General features: G+C 39.8%; 1 protein-coding gene across 6 annotated transcripts in view; it reads left to right on the top strand.

Moving 5' to 3' along the window:
- The window catches only part of cenpe (centromere protein E), a 169,106-nt gene extending 147,843 nt beyond the window's left edge, over positions 1–21,263 (top strand). For all 6 annotated transcript variants that reach the window (XM_073024450.1, XM_073024413.1, XM_073024458.1 and 3 more), the window contains 5 exons: positions 14,879–14,988; positions 15,084–15,181; positions 16,550–16,715; positions 17,694–18,058; positions 20,692–21,263. In XM_073024450.1, coding sequence (XP_072880551.1) covers positions 14,879–14,988; positions 15,084–15,181; positions 16,550–16,715; positions 17,694–18,058; positions 20,692–20,789 — 837 coding nt within the window. In that variant the 3' untranslated portion in view covers positions 20,790–21,263. The remainder of the gene's footprint in view (positions 1–14,878; positions 14,989–15,083; positions 15,182–16,549; positions 16,716–17,693; positions 18,059–20,691) is intronic.
- Positions 21,264–21,542: the final 279 nt, after the last annotated feature.

Genomic DNA, 21,542 nt, shown 5'->3' with positions numbered 1-21,542 from the left:
GTAGGATGTAAGCATTGCTTGTGAAAGCAGTGTTTATATCTATTGTCTATGTCTGAGTTGGGGGTGCTTTTAAAAAAAAAAATCATATCACTGGAGCCCATGTGGTAAGGACACTCAGATATTTGGGAAATAGATCTATGATTTCAACCATTAGAAATGCCAATGGTACTTAATGTTCTATTTTCTATGACTTGTGTTGTCAAGATGAGAATACTTCCATGACCCTTCTAATCTCATTTTTGATGGCGAGGATATAAAGCTTAGATGGTATTACTGACAAAACCTTGGCTATTTACTTCAGTCCAGGTTGGGGTGATGTTGATTTTTGGAGGGAGTGAATGTTTTAAAGTAGAAGTTGGCTTGCAAATCAAATGGGCTCTGAATTGAATGAAGTTTAAAAACAGCATTCATTTTAAATAGAAAAAAATGAAGAAAGTTATTGGGATTGAAAAGCAATAAATCCCCAGGAACAGATGACCTGTATCAAGATGATTAATGTACTGGAAAATGTCTTCCAAAGTTTGTGCTTCTGGAATAGTTAATACAGATTGAAAATAGCAAAAGTAACCTCACTCTTCAGAATTGAGATGTTGAAACTGGACATTTTGCCTGACAACTAATAGGGAAAATATCAGGAAACAGCAATTAAATATCATTGGGCAGAATTTATGTTCATTTATGAAGGAGAAATAGTTTAATATATCTCTTAGCTATTCATCTGAAGCCCCCTCACTATGGGAAAATTGGCTCATTTGCTGGCTCTGCTACAGCTGCTAGAATCAGTGGTGAGAAGACCACATTTCTTAACAATATACGTCCAGGGTCAGTATGATTTGGGTCCAACCAAACAGGAAAGTTGGGATGTTTCGATTACCGTAGATTCCGGACTACAGAGCGCACCTGATTAAAAGCCGCAGGCTCTAATTTTAGAAATAAAATCAATTTTTTTATTGTAAAGGCCGCACCGGATTTTAGGCCGCACCGCTACTTTTAAATATACATACGTATCGGTAACACAAATTACGTTGCATATACTTTTTTACTGAACAGCACGAACAACATTCCAATATCTCCTAGCGACTGGTAAAAATATATATACTGCAGCTTACCTGGAAAAGTTATTGATCGACTTTAACTTAAAAGCAGCGTTTTCGCTCGGGTCTAATCGGCTCTGACGCGCTTGCGCAATGCGATCGGGTCTAATAGGCTCTGACGCGCTTGCGCAATGCGATCGGGTCTAATCGGCTCTGACGCGCTTGCGCAATGCGATCGGGTCTAATCGGCTCTGACGCGCTTGCGCAATGCGATCGGGTCTAATCGGGTCTGACGCGCTCGGGTCTTGCTTTTCTTCGAGTATTTTCCATGTTGATGAGGGTGAGTACAAATGACTGATTTACAATAATTTAATTGTGAAAGTGCGCTTGATTTATCGTACAATTTCATTGGACCTCTGTGAACTACTCATCAATTTTATTGGTCTACTGTTACGAGGCGGCATGAAAAAAAAACATGTATTAGCCGCTCTGGATTATAGGCCGCAGAGTTCAAAGCTGTTCAAAATGTGGGAAAAAAGTAGCGGCTTATAATCCGGAATCTACGGTAATAGAACCCCAATTTGAGCGAACACTGTGTAAATACTGCCTATATGCAATTATCCATCGGCAAGAAATAACAGATCATACACTGTATACAATTATAAAGAAAATTTATTTGCTAATTGCCTAATTACAATTAAAGCAGTCTAAATGTGCACCTCATTGTCCGAAAAGATGGGTGTCAGAAATTTATTATCACCAATTACACTTAAAGACACAGGCCCCGGTATTGAGTTTAATTACTTTTATTATGTGACCATGGAGATCCCACCAGGAGACTCTACTTAAGTAAGTACAAGCATGGGCTTTTATACCTAAAATACATGCAGCTCGGCAGTTCTCAGGGGTCAAGAGTTCTTGCTTAGACTTATTGACAAAGTTCATGATGCTTCCATGCCTTACACAAATTTAGACATGGGGTCCCCACAATCACAGTCAATTCCCCATTAATTAAAAGAAACTAAGCAGTTAGTCCTGTAGCCTTGAAGGCCAATAGTTCTTCCTTGCACACAACATCCATGCTTATCAGTTCTTCATGTACTAATTAGCAACAAATCCTGTTAGTAAAGTAGACAGACAGAATTCATTTGCTTTTTACCCTGCTCTGCTCATGATTTTGTTAAGCCTGAGAATTAAGGGTTAGTTTTCTTCCACAGTCACCTCCTTTTTGATAATTAGATCAGCTTTACTCCTCCTCACCTTCCAAATAAGAGATTTCATAACTTGAGGGGCAGAGGGCACATGTCTAAACAAGTATCTCCATCATACTCAGGATCAATGGGTTCCAGCTTCATCTTTGGAAGCATCCCTGTGGTTCCATGCCGGGGTTGGGGTACCAGGGCACACGTAAATCTAAAGGTCCCTACTACCACTATACCAATGCTGGTGTTAATGCACAATGCTGCACCATTGTCCACCACCTCCTAAGAGATTCCCAAAAGGCCATCACACTCTGGGTGGATTATAGTTGTGGAATTCTTCTCCTACCTTTCACACTCTTCTGAATAATGGTCCACCTGATGGATTATGATCTTGGACTCATCGGGAATAATGACACAGCATTCCTGTCCTATGATAGCACAGGTTCCACCTTTCTCAGCTAGTATGAAGTCCAGAGACATTCTATTTTGCAGGGCTACCATTCTTATGGCTACTACCTCAATGGTTAGTTCCTTAATCTGCTGCTGAGTTTCCTACAGGGCCAAAGAGCTATCATTGGCCATCTTATCAAGGGCTGAGGCCGTTTGTTTCAATTCTTGAGCTGCTCTCTCTGCCCCGTACATAGAAACGTAATCATCCAGAACCTTTCAGCCTCAGTGATAGCTCTCTTAATCTGGATGTTGGGATACAAGTTTAAGGATTTTAGGTGCCACAAAGGGAGCCACATAACAGGCTCCTACCCAGTTTTGGGGCAGCCAAGGTTAGGCTCAGTAACTGCAGACAAAGTAAGTACCGTTATAGGGAATGACCTGAATGCCATATTTGCAAAGGATCAGTGGCATTTCCACTTGGATTTCGATGGGTGGCACCTCTCTCAGGTGTACTGATTGCAGCCTTTTTCCTAAAGAATAAGAGGTTACTTCCAAGTGGGTCATTGGAGTTGTTACGGATTCAAGCAACAATAAATATATGAGTGAGGCAGGGGTTTTTATAACAAATAACACGTTTATTAAACACTGAAAAACAAACCCCCAAAAGTAAACAAACCACTAACGTAACCGGAAATCAGCTGCTGTGCGGCAGCTTAAACAGTTCTTAAAGCGATAAAGCTTAAACAGTTCTTAAAGCGATGTTGCAAAAACACTTCTTCAAAGTAGTATTGCAAAAGTTCAAAATGCTTACAGTCCATTTAAGGAGAGACTTTTTAAGACTATTTAAATTTTCTTTCACGTCGTGTTGCAGTTCCCATTCGAACTACTTTTCCCACGAAGAATTTACGAAGGTGAAATGTAACGGCTTAAAGGCACTGACCTTTCCTTTACAACACTGTACTCAATCCTTTCTGCTATTCACAGGGATTAACACGAGCACAGTCAACGAATTCCTTCCGAATGAGGATCAAACAAGGTCGAACCCGTTTCACCGTCGAAATCGACTTCCCTCGATCTTTTAACTCCCGAACTCCGATCTTCACTCTCCACTGATTCTCAACTAGCAGTATTATAAAGAAACTGCTGGCAATGACCTTTTAAACTTTAGGCATTAAATAAAACTCAATTTTTCAACCACACTATGTCATACCATTAAATCACGCAGTGGCATGAAGTCAACATGGCAAATCCAGCCACGAACTGCCCCTCCTCACAGGGAGGGGTCCACCTTTTATACCCTGTAAAAATAAAACAAACAAAACCTGTCACATGACCTCTACTGGCGGGAAAATGACGTCACTCCACCATCACAAGACCATTACCTCAAGTCCAGTATAGCTTCAACACCTGTCACGTGACAAGTACACCACAGTCACGTGTCACGCGTTCATAACAGAGTGAAGGGTTTGTAGACTGGCTGATATCAACAGACCTCAGTTTCCCCGACCCCAAGAGGTGGGTACACTTTACACACAATTCTCCCACAGGGAACTGCTCAATAGTAGGAATAAGGGGAAATGGGACACGTTATACTTGGGTTGATAGGAGCCCTTAAAGTTCTCCAAACTATATCCTTCCTTTGTCCATTTCTCCTTGTTTTGTCATATCTATGTTTCAATCCTGTCCTTCCCAGTTTTCCCATTCAGCCACTTTGTTCTTCTTGGGGATACCTCCCTGCCCCTGCTATGGTGAGGAATGCAAGTGCATATCCAGCAAGCAGAAGCATTCAAGCGCACAGCAAATTCATAACTAAGAGATAAAGTTATTTTGCAGTGGGGCCTCATTTATATATTAGGGGGCCTGTACCTGCAAGAATCCAAGTAAAATAATAACTTGGATTTTTTTTGTTTTGGGTCACCACTTCTCCTTCACCATGACTGAGCTTGCACCGCCTTCTGTGAATCCAGTTGGGCTTTTTTTCCACCTTTTACTGCAGTGCTCGTCACCAAAATCACGTGATAGGGCCTCTTCCACCTAGCAGAAAGAGTCTTTCTTAAGTGTTTTTACATATACATAGTCTCCTGGTTTAAAGGGATGACTATTTTCTTCCTTGGCTAAGGCAATGCACCTGCCACTCACCCCTGATTCAATCTTATGGCTTTATCCAAAAACTTAACAATTTCAATAGTTTTCTCATCAGTCCAGGCCAAAGAGGCTTGGGAACTTGTTAAAGGAGGTCGGCGTCCAGTTGGCATTGGTCGTTCTATTAATACTTCAAATGAGGTTAATTTAGTTGTCCGATTTACTTGATTTCTTAGAGTATATAAAGTCATAGGAAGGGCCTCCGGCCACTTCAGTCCAGTTTCCTGACATGTTTTAGCCAATGTACCTTTTAGTACTCCATTCATTCTTTCCACTAACCCAGAGGATTAGGACTGATACGGAAAATGTTACTCCCAAGTGAAGCCTAATGCTTGGTCCAATTACTTGATTAGTTTACCTGTGAAGTGAGTCCCTCAGTCACTGTTAAATTTTTTATGGCACCCCAAATCTGGGAATAATGTCCTTCATCAATGTCTTAATCATCATTCGTGTATCAATCTTTCTAGTGGTAAAGGCCTCCACCCACGTATATATCCACTATTGCCAACGGGTATTTATATCCCTCATTGGCAGCCATGTGTTCAAAGTCTGTCTGCAGATTTCACAGCTTCACTCAGCCTGTTTTGCAATTACTGCCAGCCCTGATGCAAACTATTGTTGTCTTTGATGTTACCCACCTTTCCTACGTGACCTTTCCCTTGCACTAACCGAATAAGGGCATATAGGAAATTTCTGGGACACACTGGGCGATTGTCTGGATGCCTCCGTACCCCTTCAGAATCCTTGAAGTATTGCTTGTCCTTCCATACCCCCCTCTCTCTTCTTTGGAAACCCTAGGCAGCAAACAAATCCTGCAGAGTAGGAGCTGTTGGAGTGCATTGCACTCGCATAAGCATCTGCAGCACTTTTTCATCAATGGCGGCCTTTTTAGGGGCTGCATCAGTGGGATCATTACCCTATGCTATGGGGTCTGGAGTATTAGTGGAAAGTAGTTAATGACAGCAATTTGTTTTGGTAACTGCATTGTTTGCAATAAATTCTTAATAAGGTGTGTATGTTGTATAGATTTCCTTGATAAAGTAATAAACACTCCATGTTGCCAGAGTAACCAAAAGCACATCTAGAGTCTGTATGAATATTTACTGCGTATCCCTCTGCCAGAATACAGGTTCATGTCAGTGTAAAGACGTGTCAGAGCAGATGTTCTTCAGGCGAAGGCCCCTGCCTCTAATGTTTCAAAAGAAGTCACTCTTGCATATCCTGACAGTGTAGTGTAGTGTAGTCATTAGGCTTACAAGAAGAGCCATCCATAAAGAGCATCAAGTCTGGGTTCTCGAGGGGCACAGTGGAGAGGTTGGGTCAGGGTGACGTGATAGTTTCAACCACTTATACACAGTAATGAGGTTTGAGGGATCCACCATAGGGACCAATGTAGCTGGGTTGAGAGCTGGTTCTCTTTGAAGGTTAAATTTGATTGGCTGAGCAGCATGACTTCACACCCTGTTCAGCAGGCTATGGTAAAGTGTTGTGTAGCTGCCACGTTAGAAGCAGCATCACAACATTAGGTGTCGGCATAGTACAAGTGTGGTCTAGTACAAATGGTGCAGTCTTTTCAACCATCACTGCTGTAGGTGCCACTATCCTCAAAAATCCTGGCATTCCTCTAACTACTGAGGGCTATAGTGTGGAATAGTACACTGTAGGTCTTTTAGACCCCCATGTTCCTGGGGCAGTACCACACTGACAAGGCCATAAGACATAGGAACAGAATTAGGCTGTTTAGCCCATCGAGCCTACTCCGCAATTCCATCATGGCTGATCCCGGACCCCACTCAACCTCATAAACCTGCTGTCTCGCCATATCTTTTGATGTCTTGACTGATCAAGAAATGACCAACTTCCGCCTTAAATATACCCACTGACTTGGCCTCCACAGCTGTTTGTGGCAAAGCATTCCACAGATGCACTACTCTCTGGCTAAAAAAATTCCTCCATATCTCTATTCTAAAAAGTTGCCCTTCAATTTTGAGGCTGTGCCCTCTAGTTCTGGATACCCCCACCCTAGGAAACATCCTCTCCCCATCCACCCTATCTAGTTCTTTCCACTTTCGATAGGATTCAATGATTCCCCGCGCATTCTTCTAAATTCCAGTGAGTACAGGCCCAAAGCTGTCAAACGCTCCTCATATGTTAACACCCTTCATTCCCAGAATCATCCTCGTGAATGTCCTCTGGACTGTCTCCAATGACAATGCATCCTTTCTGAGATATGGGGCCCAAAACTGTTGCCCAAGTGCGGTCTGACTAGTGTCTTATAAATTAACCTTCTGGGAGTTGCACAAGGACTCCTAAGTCCCTCTGCACCTCTGATGTTTGAATCCCCTCTCCATTTAGTTAATAATCTGCATTATTGTTCCTTTTACCAAAATACATTATCATATTTTTCCCAACACTGTATTCCATCTGCCACTCTTTTGCCCATTCTTTCAATTTGTCCATGTCCTGTTGCAATTGCATTGTTTCCTCAGCACTACCTACCGCTCCACTTATCTTTGTATCATTTGCAAACTTTGCCACAAAGTCATCAATTCCGTTACCCAAATCCTTGACATACAATGTGAAAAGTAGCGGCACCAATACTGACCCCTAAGGAACACCACTAGTCACTGGCAGCCAACCAGAAAAGGCCCCTTTTATTCCCACTCGCAGCCTCCTGCCTGTCAGCCATTCCTCTATCCATGCCAGTGTCTTTCCTGTAACGCCATAGGATTTTATCTTGTTGAACAGTCTCATTTGTGGCACCTTATCAAATGCCTTCTGCAAATCCAAATAAATGACATCCACTGCTTTGTCCACCCTGCTTGTTTACTTCCTCGAAGAACTCTAACAGATTTTTCAGGCAAGAATTCCCTTTACAGAAACCATGCTGACTTTGACTTATTTTATCATTAGTCTCTAAGTACCCCAAAACCTCATCTTTAATGATAGACCCCAACACTTTCCCAACCACTGAGGTTAGGCTAACTGGCCTATAATTTCCTTTCTTTTGCCTTCCTCCCTTCTTAAAGAATGGAGTGACATTTTCAATCTTCCAGTCCTCTGGGACGATGCTAGAATCAAGTGATTCTAAAAAAAATCATAACTCTTTTCAGTTCCTCAGCTCCTCTCTCATGCATTTGTAATTTCGTTTATTCCATTGCGATACTGATACATGTGGCTTGTGTTTCTCAGTCCCCAACTGCGGTATGATTTCAATCATATTATGATCATTGCCTCCCAAGGATTGCTTTACGTTAAGTTCCCTAATAAGATCTGGGTTTTACACAACACCCAATCTAAGATGGCCTTTTTCTGAATAGGCTCAAGCATAGGCTGCTCTAAAAAAACCATCTCATAGGCATTCAACAAATTCCCTCTTGCGGTCCGACACCAACCTGATTTTCCAGTTTTCCCTTGCGTATTGAAGTCCCCCATTACGGTTCTGTTATTGCCTTTATTACATGCCTTTTCCAGCTCCCTTTGCAATCTCAACCCACATCTTGGCTAATATTTGGAGGCCTGTATATGATTCCCATAATGGTTTCTTAACTCCACCCACAAAAATTTGACATTCTCTGACCCTTTGTCACCTCTTTCTAAAGATGTAATTCCATCTCATCAACACAGCCACACCACCACCTATGCCTTCCTGCCTGTACTTTCACTACAAAGTATATCCTTGATGTTAAGCTCCTAACTGTGACTTTCTTTCAGTCACAACTCGGTGATGCCCACAACTTTGTACCGACCAATCTCTAATTGCATCATGAGTTTGTCCACGTTATTCTGAACGCTACATGCATAAATACAGCACCTTCAGTCTTGCATTCTTGGCCCTTTTGAATTTTGCCTCTGTAGTACAATTTAACTCTTTGCTCTGTCTGCATTTGTACACAAGAATTGGCTTGTCCTTCCTTGCACCGTCATCTAATTGTAAATCCAATTGAGAATTTGTCATTGGACTTTAAAAGGGCTGTTCACTCATGATCACCATGCAATCTAGCAGTTTTGTAAAGAAGAATGGGGGAAAATTGCGGTGTGTTGATGTGCAAAGCTGATAGAGACCTATCCATACTGACTCAAGGCTGTAATTGCTGCCAAAAGTGCATCTACTAAATACTGACCTGAAGGGAGTGAATACTTTTGCAATTAATTATTTTTTGTTTTATATTTATAGTTAATTTAAATCTCTTTGTAGAGATCTGTTTTCACTTTGACACGAAAGAGTTTTTTTTTCTGTTGATCACTATCAAAAGAGCCAAATGAAGTCCACTGTCAATCAATGTTGTAAAACAATAAAACATGAAAACTTCCGGGGGGGGGAGGGGGGGGGGGTGAATAATTTCTCTGAGCACCGTAAGTGTCACTGTGGGCTTTGAAGAGAATGCAGAGAGGTTGCATGAGAATGATTGAGTATATTCCGATGAAATGTAATTCATCTTTGAGTCTGAGTGTGCCACAGCTGTTGCTGATTGCTGTGTGGATGAGTGTGTGCCTACGAGAGCTTACTGTACATACCCAAATCAAAAGCTGTAGATAAGCAAGGAGGCTTGTAGTCTGCTAAACGCTAGATATCTGCCATTCAAGCCTGGTGACCCAGTTCTGCAAAAGAAAAACCAAGACTTCCAGAGGGCTATTTCAAGAGCTAACAAATAATTCCAAGTGAGGTTGAAGGTAACATCAGATGGACATCAGTTCTGACAGAGTTTGCAGCCCATCACTTCCTGCAAAGTGAAACCCAACATTATGAATGGCAGTGGTGCTTCACTCCCAGGTGAGCTCAATGCCTTTTATGCTCACTTTGTGATCTCGGAGGCCAACATTGGGGCTGCCTTTCAGGAGGGCGAACATGGAATACTTGGTAAGGCTTTGCAAACTCGTGCCTACGAACTGGCGGTGGTGTTCAAAGACATTGTCAACGTTTTGTTGCTTGAGCTGGAAGTTCTCAGCTGCTTCAAAAGGACATCAATAATATCAGTGTCCAAGAAGAGTAGAGTGAGCAGCCTTAACAACTATTATTCAGTAGCTCCCACATCTATGGTGAGGAAGTCCTTTGAGAGGTTGGTCAATCTACTCCTGCCTCAGCAAGGACCTGGACCCACTGCAATTTGCCTATTGCCACAATAGATCTATGGCAAATGCAATCTCATCGGCTCTCCACCTGGGGCTTGGATAAGCTGGACAATACGAGGGGTGATTGATAAGTTTGTTGCCTAAGGTAGGAGTCAATTTTAGAATACCTAGCACATTTATTTTTTCAACATAGTCCCCTCCTACATTTACACACTTAGTCCAGCGGTTGTGGAGCATACAGACCTTGGACCTCCAGAAAGAGTCCACAGTAAGTGTGATTGATAAGTTCGTGGCCTAAGGTAGAAGGAGATGAGTTATTAACTTCAAACTTTCTGAGGAGAAGTCCATTCACCCAGGTGCTCAGAGTGCTTCAGAGAAAGTGCAAGTTCCTCCTAAGCAGGATGATGAAGCATAAATGAAGGAACTATGTGGTACATCTAGTCCAAACCCATTGTGTTACATCCTGGGGAAGTAGCTAGCGTGATGGGAAACCCCAAATTCCCCAGATTGCCCAATGCTGAGGCCCTTCTGGTGAATGCTCCGGAAGATCATGAAGTAGAGTCACACTTACCTGCTGGAGTGCTGGTGAGACCCGAACTGTAGAAACCTTCAGCTGTCCACACAAACATAATGACAGTGATTGTCAGGAACACCTTGGAGAGAGAAGTCACTCTCAGGCATAGGATGTCGATGGCACATCTTTTCCCAGTGACCATAATGTCTATTGCTTTTTGGTGAGAATTCTTGATTGGGAAATTTAACAGCTAAGTCATTCAACTTTAGTGACTCAATGATACCAAAGGGATGGAAAAGGAGACTAACAGAGATGATGTTGAAGCTCAAATATGTCTTTTCTACTGATGAATTCAATATGGGTTGCTCCAAGAGTACTCACCAAGTAATGGACCTCCTTCCGTTACATCATCAAAGTAACAGAAAATGGTCTCGACAGTTAGCACCAGCAGAGGTGGAAGCTGTTCAGCATCTGCTGAAACTGAAGGAAGCTGGAATTATTACTGAGTCGAGCAGTCCCTATTCGTCACCCACAGCGATGGTGTATGGAACAACTTGATTTAGTATGTATGGATTTCCTCTCCGTAGACCTTGATTACAGCAATGCTGCGAATGTCCTGGTCATCACAGATCACTACACTAGAATTGTTCAAACCTTCCCCACTAAAGACTGGAGAGCATCCATAGTTGCCAAGGTGTTATGGGAGAAGTATTTTGTTCATTATGACCTCCCAAGCGGACACAGTGACCAGCAAAAGGGATTTTGAGAGTCAGCTCATTTCGTGAGTTACGTTCTTGGAGTCAAGAAGTTATGGACCACGCCATTTCACCTTCAGAGTGATCCTCAGCCCGGAAGGTTCAATGGACATTGCTAGACATGTTTGGAACCCTGGATGCCAACAAAAAAAACAAGTGGTGTCAGTATATTGGGCATTTGGTATACTGTTACAACTGTACACAGAATGAAGCCACTGGATATTCGTTATACTATTTGTTCGGGCATGAACGAGATTACCTGTAGATCACTGTTTTGGAGCCAGCAGTGAAGACTTGCCGCCAAAGACACATCTCAAGTATGTGTAACATGAGGAAAGAACTGCAAAAAGCTTATGCGCTAGCAGCAGTTTCTACGACCAAGCAAAACCAAAGAAACAAGAGGAGATGTGATCAAAAGATTAGGTTCTCTCATTTGACACCTGGAGACAGTTTTAATAAGCAATCAGGAAAGCACAAGTTGGCTGACCTCTGGGTAACTACGCCTTATGTAGTGGAGAGCCAGATGCTAAATGTGGGAATGGTCCTGTCAAAATTCTCTGTTGGAAACTCCTTCTACCCCTAGGGCAGGAAGTACGTGTTGACCCAGAGCCTGACATGGAACCTATGTCTGGAAGAAAAACTCTGCACAGGAGAACAGAAAGGCATCCAACTGACAACTGTGTGATTTCAATGGAAAGACCTGAAGAGGGACCAGCCAGTGAGTACTGTGTAATTTGGGGATGAAGCAGAACAGTTAAAAGAAGTGCCTGAAGCTGACAATGAGATAAGAAGGTCTCAGATTTGAGAAACCCCTTAGACAGGCTAGGGAAACTGTTGCATCCATCCCAATAGTGAGATACATTACTGCCATTTACAAATGAATCGGGGGTCTGAAATCACAAAATTCATTTGAATACTGTGTTATTAATAATGGTCTAATGGTCATTAGGCCAGCTGGTGGTGCAGTGACATCAGCGCCAGACTCCGGAGCGAAGGTTCCCGAGTTCGAATCCAGTAGAGTCGCTCCCGAACACGCTTTCCATCCGTGCTAGGTTGAGTATTCGAGCTTGCAACTCGGCCTTGTAAAAAAAAAACCAACTCTGCTGTGAGAAGGACATGGGGGACCACTCACAGAATCTTTCCTCCAAGACAACCACTTGGGGGAAAAAAAAGTGGTTGTTGAGTCTCTGGCAGAGTATGGCACAGAAAAAAAGAATGGTCATAATAACAGTCATTTTGTGAGGACATGACTATTTTTGGTGGGGGCAGAGGGGGCAGATAGACATCTTAATACCCTGGTTAAAATGTCTATCGTTAAGCCGTGAAGTATTTTATTTTTGCAGATTTCTGTGAAAGCTGTGTGTCCTAATGAGAAGGCTTTGTCTTCGGCTAAAGATAAGAGCCATGTTGTCCAACTTTGGAATATTGTGTTAGCCAATCAGGATGGTGAGAAGGAGTGAAGGTTCTAGAGAGATTTTGATAAACAGCAGTCTGGTTTGGGGTCTTTTGGTGGGAGATGCTGTGAGGAGAGGATCGTAGAAGACTCCTGGAGGAGCAAATCTGAAGGGGAGACCCTGATACAAAGGATGCTTTGCGAGATGGAGTCCAAGAAGGGAAGTTCTACCTGCAATTGGTGATGAGAATTCAGTGCTGTGAGTAAAGTGGTATACCCGTTCACTACCTGAGTAAGCTCTAATACTTATGCACATTTAACTATAATGAGCCTCCACGACCTGGATCAACATATTGACGTCATGTAGAGGCTTGCGTGCTTCAAGGACTCATCAGGCGATGCCAGCTTGAGGCCATCCATGTTGGAACAGCTGTGAACGAGACTGATCTAACCCCAGCTCCTGAATGGACAGACTCGCATCTGCCCCTCCTGGGCCACACTTCATCATGAATCAAGCCAACTTTTCAAAGTGCAAAGCCGAGGTCAAGAGCTGGAGGAGTGGCTTAACAAAAACGATTAGAAGTGTGAAGAGAAAAACACCTGCTATACGAAACAACACAAACTGTAATGGGCACTTTTATTTCATTTCTCTTTTTTTCAATTAACTGGTAAAGCTGAAATTAGTAAATATACTTATAATTCTATGCTGGTGTGCAATCTGTTGTTTCTTGGTGAATTATGATTGTTAATCAGCAGTTTTTACACAGGATTCGCTAAAATCAAGGTGCCGTTAATAGGAATTCCCCCCCCCCCTCTTTCCCTCTGCATCTGCAGATTTTCTCTTGTTTATATATAATCCATTGAATGAATTTGCTTATCAGCTCAGAAAATTACACATCTCACATCTGAGCTACTTCATGATGTTTGGCATAAACCAACAGGATAATAAGTGATTCTTTTTTTACTCATGAAATACTTGCAGTTTTCTATTTTTTCAGGTAGATGTCAGTATTATTGCAATGCTAAAGTGGATTGCCTCCATATAATGCACAAAAAACAAAGTGGCTTCGTTGTCCCAGCCTGAAGTTATAAAGTGCAATGCAATTGAAATATTCAGTGCCATCTATTATAAGCAGGATCATCAGAACTTGATGTAGTTTAATGGTTTTCATTTTTATTAACCTGGACCATTCCTGTAGTTTATGGAATAGGTAGGAAGTCAGCTGTGTTTAGAGGTTAACTATGAAGGAGTTAAATATGAAATCTTTTCCCTGAGACTTTAAAATAGTCTGTTATTGAGAATAATGAATGTCATAAGATAACCTTTCAGCTGATTACGGCTATTTATGCCTTTTTCCCCTTCTGTTCACATTTCACGGTCAACTGCACAATATAATTATTGCTTCTTTCTCCAATTTCAACACACTTAAAATTTTCATCTACCACTTAAAGACAATGGCTCAAGCAAAGCCATTGAGAAAGACAAAAGATATGTAGTATACAAGTAGATGATTTCTAATCAATTTGGATATCTCAAATATATACATTCAATAGCAGTTATTTTCAAGTCTAGAATAGTTGATCTTTATGCAGGTTTTGCGGAAGTTAGAAAATACAACTATTTATATTATGAACACCTTTTGTGCATCAATATACTGTAACTTAGTAAGTGCCCATGATATTTTCTCTTAATGAGAGAATCCTTTTCAAAATAAACTTGATTAAATTTTTTTTTAAACTGGGAGATTCCATAATCTGTCCCCATTTGGTGGTACGGTGTATTTTCTTGTACAATCTCCCTTTCATGACACAGGAGAAAAGTGCAATTTTACCCCAACAGAGTAACATTTTTTGAGATAATTATGTATCACAATGTTGGCCTCCTGACCTTACAAAGTCATGCAACTAGATTTGAGAAGATAATGTGAAACTACTCAAAGTCCTCAAGAACTGATCACTTTTTAAAATCCCTGCATTTGATCTTATCTCTGTTTAAAAATTCTGATTCTAGAAGAAATTTGCTGGATGAAAAGGGATAACCAAGGTCTAGCAATGTGAGCTAATCCGCTGAGTGTCTCTGCCAGTTTAATTAGTGTTTTTCCTCTAGATTACCAGATCTGTAGTCTCTTTGTGCCTTCAGCTATCTCATTCTGTTCATAATTGTTGAAAATTTAAAACTGTTTAGATTGTTTCAAATTTGAGAATAATGGTAACAGCACCCAAGCCATTGAAATAGAAGACAATCATCCTGATATTGTTTGAAAGCCATAGTATTTATCAAAGTGCTATGAAAATTACATATGCAAGTTCAATGTCTACATTATACTGCAAGGAATTAATCAGCATTTTTTTTTCATTATTTGTCTGATGTGCAGGCTAAGCTGGATGTAGGAGCTCAACCTTATGAAGAAATGAAAGAGCTGAAAAATCGCTTGTTTATATTGGAGATGGAGAGGGTTAAAGAAAGCAACAATTATGAAAAGCAGTAAGGATATCTTTTAAAATTTTGAACTTTTGAACTAAATTTATCAGATATTTTCACTTAATTACCTTGAAAATGAAACAAATTGTCTGTTGTAGGATTAGTTCTCTAGCAGCCAGCCTGGAGCATAACAAAGAGCTGTGCCGACAAACCAAGGAAAAGCTGCGACGATATCAACAAGAACAGGATACCACAAGTCAGTTTCTTAATTACCTACAAACTGGGCAAAATTGCTAACACTTATGCATCTTTTGATTTTAATTTTATGTACTGAAATGAGAATCAACTGCATGTAGGTTTGACGTACACAGAATCTTTCAAATCTAGGCAGCATAATGTAGCACTTTTAAAAACATCAGATTGTAGAATATAGGTAGTAAAATTTGTGCCGTTAATTCATTTGAAATTCCTTATTGTGGATAGGGGAGTTGCAAAACACCAGAAATACAAAGCTGGTCAGATAGCAATGACAGCACAGTGGCACAGACAGTGGTGTTGCACTGAAACTGCAGCTGTCCGATTCTGTCCTACTCCATAGTATGGTCTGTATGGCACTTGCACGTTATCCTTGTGGCTGCTTTGGTTTCCTTCTATATTCCCATGAGCTAGTTGGTAGGTTAATTGGTTACTATACCATAGATGGGTGGAGAAAAATCAGATGAGTTGATGGACAGGTGAGAGTATGTGTTACAAGAAGGTAAATGGGGGAATGGGATTGATGAGTTGATGTTTGGGATCAGTGACCTTCCATCAGAATGCTACTTTTTCTCTCTCCTGAAAGGATGTAAAAGAAGCTTACTGAAATCTGCAAAGTTTATATCTAGAAGGTAGATTGGAAAACAGATTTTCAGACCAGCAAGGTTAAAAGGGAAACCCACTAAAGATTTTCAAAATATTAGGATTTGAATAGAAAACTGGGAAGAAAAAGTAGTTACTATTGAACCTGACTTAATATCGTTCATAGAAAAGAGAATTTCTCTAAAATTTTTCCTTAGAAGCCTATTAATCTATCAGTGGAGACTAGTTTTAAAACTGAGTCATCTGTTTCATATCCTTAAAAACCTTTTGAAAATCCAAAAAAATTTGAAAAAGTAATGTCATTCATGTCATTGTCGATATTGTCAAGGATGGTTGCTACACAAAATCTTCCATAATTTATTCATCTGTTTATTTATTAGGGCCTGGGTATTTAAGTCATTTTAGGTAAATGTTTTTACTTTGAAGACAAAGCATGGGTATTACAGATAATTAAGAATTGAACAGGAATGTGCATTGATTTTTGGAAGTACAAGAGGGCAAGCTCATTTTCTATCTGTCTCAGTCTCACCAGGGATATGAGAATTTGCACTCTTTGTATATGTCTGCAAAGTTGTGACATCTTTCAAATAGTTATTGTTGAATTGACTATATAACTGTTTTGTTCATATATATTCATGTTAATTGCTCGCAATTTGGTCAAATCTACTCCCCTTCCCTAGGCAAAACATTGTAACTAATTTGCAGTAGCATTGTTTGAAATATTTAACCTTTGTCAATAATTTTTCATTTTTAATATTTCCTCCAGTTATGTTTGAAAGTAATAATGAGAAACGTTCTACTGATGAATCTCTAACATGTGGTGGTGGAAGTGGAATAGTTCAGAATGCACTGGTACTTGTATTAAAGTCTGAAAAAGCTAAACTTATTCAAGATCTAAATTGCGTCAAAAAGGAAAATGCACGCCTTGCAAGGTAAATTCTTGCATTTATTTAAATTACCTTTTATTCTGTTGATTCTAAAATAAACACTAGCCTTGTAGTTATATGCGTTGATCATTAGGTAGAATATCCATATATGAGCCTTGAACTAAAGTTTAACAACATCTCAATACCCAGTTTGTTTCCACCATTTAGAAGGTACAAATGGTTGAAATACTGTCTACTTGTCTAAGTAAGTGCCTATCTAATAACATTCAAGAAATTTGACACCATCCAACATACAACAACCTGCACTTTTGGCGCTTTCTTCACGATCCTAAGCATTTGTTTCCACTACCTTAGTTTAGTATCAATAAAATACACTGCAAATGCTTGCCCAGGATGCTCAAAAAACACCTTCTGCACTAAATTCTGATTAAATTGCATGACAAAGACAACAATTTGTCTTTATCTCTCTATTCTACTATCTGTAAGTTCTCTTGCAAGCTGCACACCATCATAGCTCAAAAGTCAGTATTCCCATCATTAATAGGTCAAAATCTTGAAACAGCCTATCTACTATCACTCTGGGAGTACTTTACCAGAATTACATCAGCAATCCTGGAGTACGATTCACCATCATCACCTTGAGTGGTTAGGAAAGTGCAGAGTGCTTAATATTCTGATTTGTGCCCAACTGGAAAATCTATAAATCAAAATGTCTTTGTATTAAAAGTGCTAATTTGATATAAAATATAAAAATTCAGGATCTTAAGACTTCTAACCATCAATCTCATTTGACTTAAACATGCGTTTCTCATTGCCCTCTGGAAGTTCTGAATTATGATTCTTTATGAACTATCATGATACAAAATATCATGAGATTTAGTGCTCTTCTGCTAAACTGCACGCTTTGGTTTCCTATATTATAGTTTAAATATTCAAGTTAAAATTTCTGTGTAGTATTGTGAACTTGTGATCTTCAAGAAAAATTATCTGCAAATGGTTCAGACTTTTTCTTTCCCTTTTTAGGACCATGTCAGAGTTAAAATATGAAAATGCTAGATGGAAAGACAGGGCATTAAAGCTTCAAGGGAAGGACAGAATATCATCAGAACATCAACGTGAAAATGATCCACCTACTTTGACTCCATGTCCAGAAGAGGACGTAACTCTTTGCTCATTAACGGAACAATCAACAGTGCCAAAAAAAGTTAAAACTTCAGAATTTCTTCTTCCTGCAATCAAAACTGGTGCCAAACAAGATGAAAATTCACTCACTTCAGAAAAAATGCTAATTCTTGATTCACCTAAAGCATCATCATTTGGCACAGAATCAAAGTGGCTATTGCCTGGCTCCAAAATTTTTGATAACTCCCAGCTAGGTTTTTCAGAAGGTTAGTACCTTTGCCTTTCAGATGGTTGAAATGGATCTGCTGATGTTCTAATTTGGTAATTGCTGAGATATAGTCAACTAATTTCAGATTTGACTATGGGTCAGTAATGAACTTCCCCCTCAGTCCTGAAGAAGAGTCTTGGCCCGAAACGTTGACTGTTCATTTCCATAGCTGCTGCCTGACCTGCTTAGTTCCTCCAGCATTTTGTGTGTGTTACTCTTAATGTACTGTTTGTGGATAGTATCTAGAATACAACAATTTGAAGCATGGAGGAGGGGGAGGTTGAAGAAATTTGGTCCACAGTATCTATAAACAGGGTACTCGGGAGGAATTTTAGAATAAATGTCCTTTGTCGACTATATAAAATTCTCTGTTTAAGGGTGATGCTGTATTACTTTGTCACCCATGGTAATATAACAACAGTGTGCTATCTATAGACTCTTTGCTGGAATGCACTAAATTATCAAGAGATTACCATACCTCCTAAAATTAGTGTACAATATTGATCTTTATAGCGTGGAGGAGTCATTTGAAAACATTAACTCCATAGTTAACGTTTGAAAACTAACTAATTTTCTTCTCCAGAACAGTAATTAGGATGGAGCTGCACTATCCTGAACCAATGTATAGAATGAAAATTGCTTCCCCCAATTTAGAACAATGAGCTTAAAATGTAATTTAGCTACTGAGGAACATTAGATCAGCCCTAAATTTCTTGCAATAAGAGACTTGTTTTTATATGGAGCCTGGAATTCCTGTAAGCTTATTTGATTTCCAAGGGTTAGTAATTATGTAATACACCTCAAAATCTGAAATAATGATTAGTTTCAACACTCCCAAGAATGTTCTATCATTTTAAGTTCTGGAGCAACTTGTACAGTTCCTACCTTTCCCAGAAGTGTTCTAGGTAATCCAGAAATCTAAATTCCCTCTTCTGTACATCTCAATAGCATGTATTCATTCATCTGACCCATCTTCATTTTCCTATACTTACGAACATGCAACATCAGAGGTATTCCAGAGATTACAATCTTTGGTCCTGCTTTTTAATCTACTACCTAACAAATTTATCATACCTCATTTCCCCCTTTAACTGGCTATTGTTCACTTTAGAATGTCTGCAAGGATCTAGTGACGTCATTGGCCCTTGCAGCCAAGTGGTAGAAACCATCTGGATTTGTGCAAACAACTACAAAAGTGCCTTGAGTCTCTTACCACTTCCGTTGCTCTCCTCTTGTGCACATTAGACACAGTGTGTGGCTTGATATTAATTTTGGCTGTAGTCCCCAAAGGAATATTCATCCCCACCATTTTCCAACTTGGCAAAGAAGACCTGCCTGCCTACTCCTCTGTTTTGCCAACTCCATTTCCTGAGTTGCAGGGTGACCATCTTTTTAAAAATATGCTCTCCATGTAACTGGAATCCCCACAGATATATCATTAGGCCTCCAGGTGATATTCAAATTTCAAAATCCAGTGTTTCAACAGGTCAAACCTTGCTTCAGACATGGTCATCCAATTTCCAAAGAATATCTAGACAATAGCACAAGTTGGATGCTGCACAACACATGGGAACAGGAGAATAAGTAGGGTGCATGCCTTAGATGCAGAATAAGGGTTAAAGTGAAGCAATAACTCCAGTGTCAATTGAATGAACTGCATGTTCAGTTAATGCTCTATTTATCCTGTGTATCCAATGATGGATTTTGTAACTGATGAGAAGCAGTGTAAACTAAATTGCAGAAATTGGCGAGCAAGATTTATACTGCAATTTCAAAGAAAAATGGATCTAGGTGATTAAAATGGAGAAGGGTGTAGGAAGAGAGATGAATTGGATAGCCCCATAAAAGGGTCAGCTAGAGCATAATGAAGTAATGGCTTACTTTGCTTTAATTCTATGAAATGAGGAAGAAGGTAACCCAGGGACAATTACTTGGCATAAATGGCTTGATGGAAAGTAATTAAATAGGCGATACATGTTTTAGAGCAGCTTTAACACAAAAATAACCTATGTAGGTGAAAAGTGAAGTCTTATACACTACCACATAATTCTTCGTTCACTACTTACTTTTATACCTTAGAGTAATTTTTATTCCTTACACTGTACTGCCACAAAAATCAACAAAGTTCACAACAGGTGTAGGTGATAATAACCTGATTCTGATTTTTCTTGGACCTGAAGCAACTCAAAAGAAATGAACACTCAAAGTCTGAGAAGGATAAGCATTGGACCAGCAAATAGGCTTTATTAGTATTATGAACGCTAAACCTAATGGGCAAGGACTAATTTTTGAAACAGAATTTGTTCCTCGGTAAAGTGGAACAGAATGTTTAAACAGTGAAATAGTACTTGGAGAAAAATACTAGGCTGCAATATACAATATATAATTTTAAAGTGCAAACAGATAGCAAAAATATTGAGGTAGTGTTCATGGGTTAATTGTACGTTCAGAAATCCGATGGCAGAGGGAAAGAGGCTGTTCCTAGGAAAAATAAATGTGTTTCTTCAAGCCCCGTACTACCTCTCTGGTAGTAATAAGAAGACGGCATGTTCTGGGTGGTAGAGGCCCAAAGTGATGGATGACACCTTGAGGCATGACTTTAAATTAATTTTCCATTTTTTTTGTCTTTAGCTGAAAGTCCTCAACGAAAACCTAAATCTGATGAAAATGAACGTGTTGACTGGTGGCCCAAACCCTCTGCTTCAGATCCTCAATGTAAAATGCAATGAAAATTGACCAATGGAGAGTATGATTAGATGAAAATCAATCAGATGGATTCATTGTTGTTCTGTGGAAAGCTATTGTGCTGCTCTCTGAACAGTTATTTGATTGACAATTTGCTTGAGCCTTACAACTCCGATGGTCAATTGATAAACTGGGTGATGTAGTAATAGGGCTTTTCTTCTAACTGTGGTGAACAAGACTACAAAATGCTGATTTTGGATGCCTACATTTGGAATACCTTGTTCCTGGCATTGGTATTTCTGGTTTCTGATTTTGTATTATTTTCAGCAAATGCATAAGTAGCAACAGTACTTGCATCAAATGAACAAAGATAATAGCTTAATTGTGTGGAGTATTTTCTGTATCAATGCTGTACCAATTTATGTAGCACCAATTGAACAACTTGCTTTGATAATATTATACATATGTACACATTTATACTAAAGAATCTATTGAAAATAAAATTTGTCAGTAAGTAGTGTGAGATAAAAATTGCATTTTCTTTATAACTAACCATCGAAGTCTGCAAGCATCCAGGTTGGAAGCTAAATACAAAGCACTGCTAGGTATTAGTCATGAGGAACTCACCATTATGTAATGTAAAGTAAATCTTGAGAAGGATTTCCTTCATAGCTGTTGGAGATTCAGCGGACTGAAGAGGATGGAATGGAACAAATAACTAAGAAAGAGCAATGGAAATGTGATAGAGGGAATACCAAAGCAAGACTAGAAACATAGAAAACCTACAGCACAATACA

The sequence above is a fragment of the Hemitrygon akajei genome, chromosome 2, assembly GCF_048418815.1.
Source record: "Hemitrygon akajei chromosome 2, sHemAka1.3, whole genome shotgun sequence".
Classification (NCBI taxonomy): Eukaryota; Metazoa; Chordata; class Chondrichthyes; order Myliobatiformes; family Dasyatidae; genus Hemitrygon; species Hemitrygon akajei.
The sequence above is the reverse complement of the archived record's forward strand: the minus strand, read 5'-3'. Positions and strand labels throughout refer to the sequence as shown.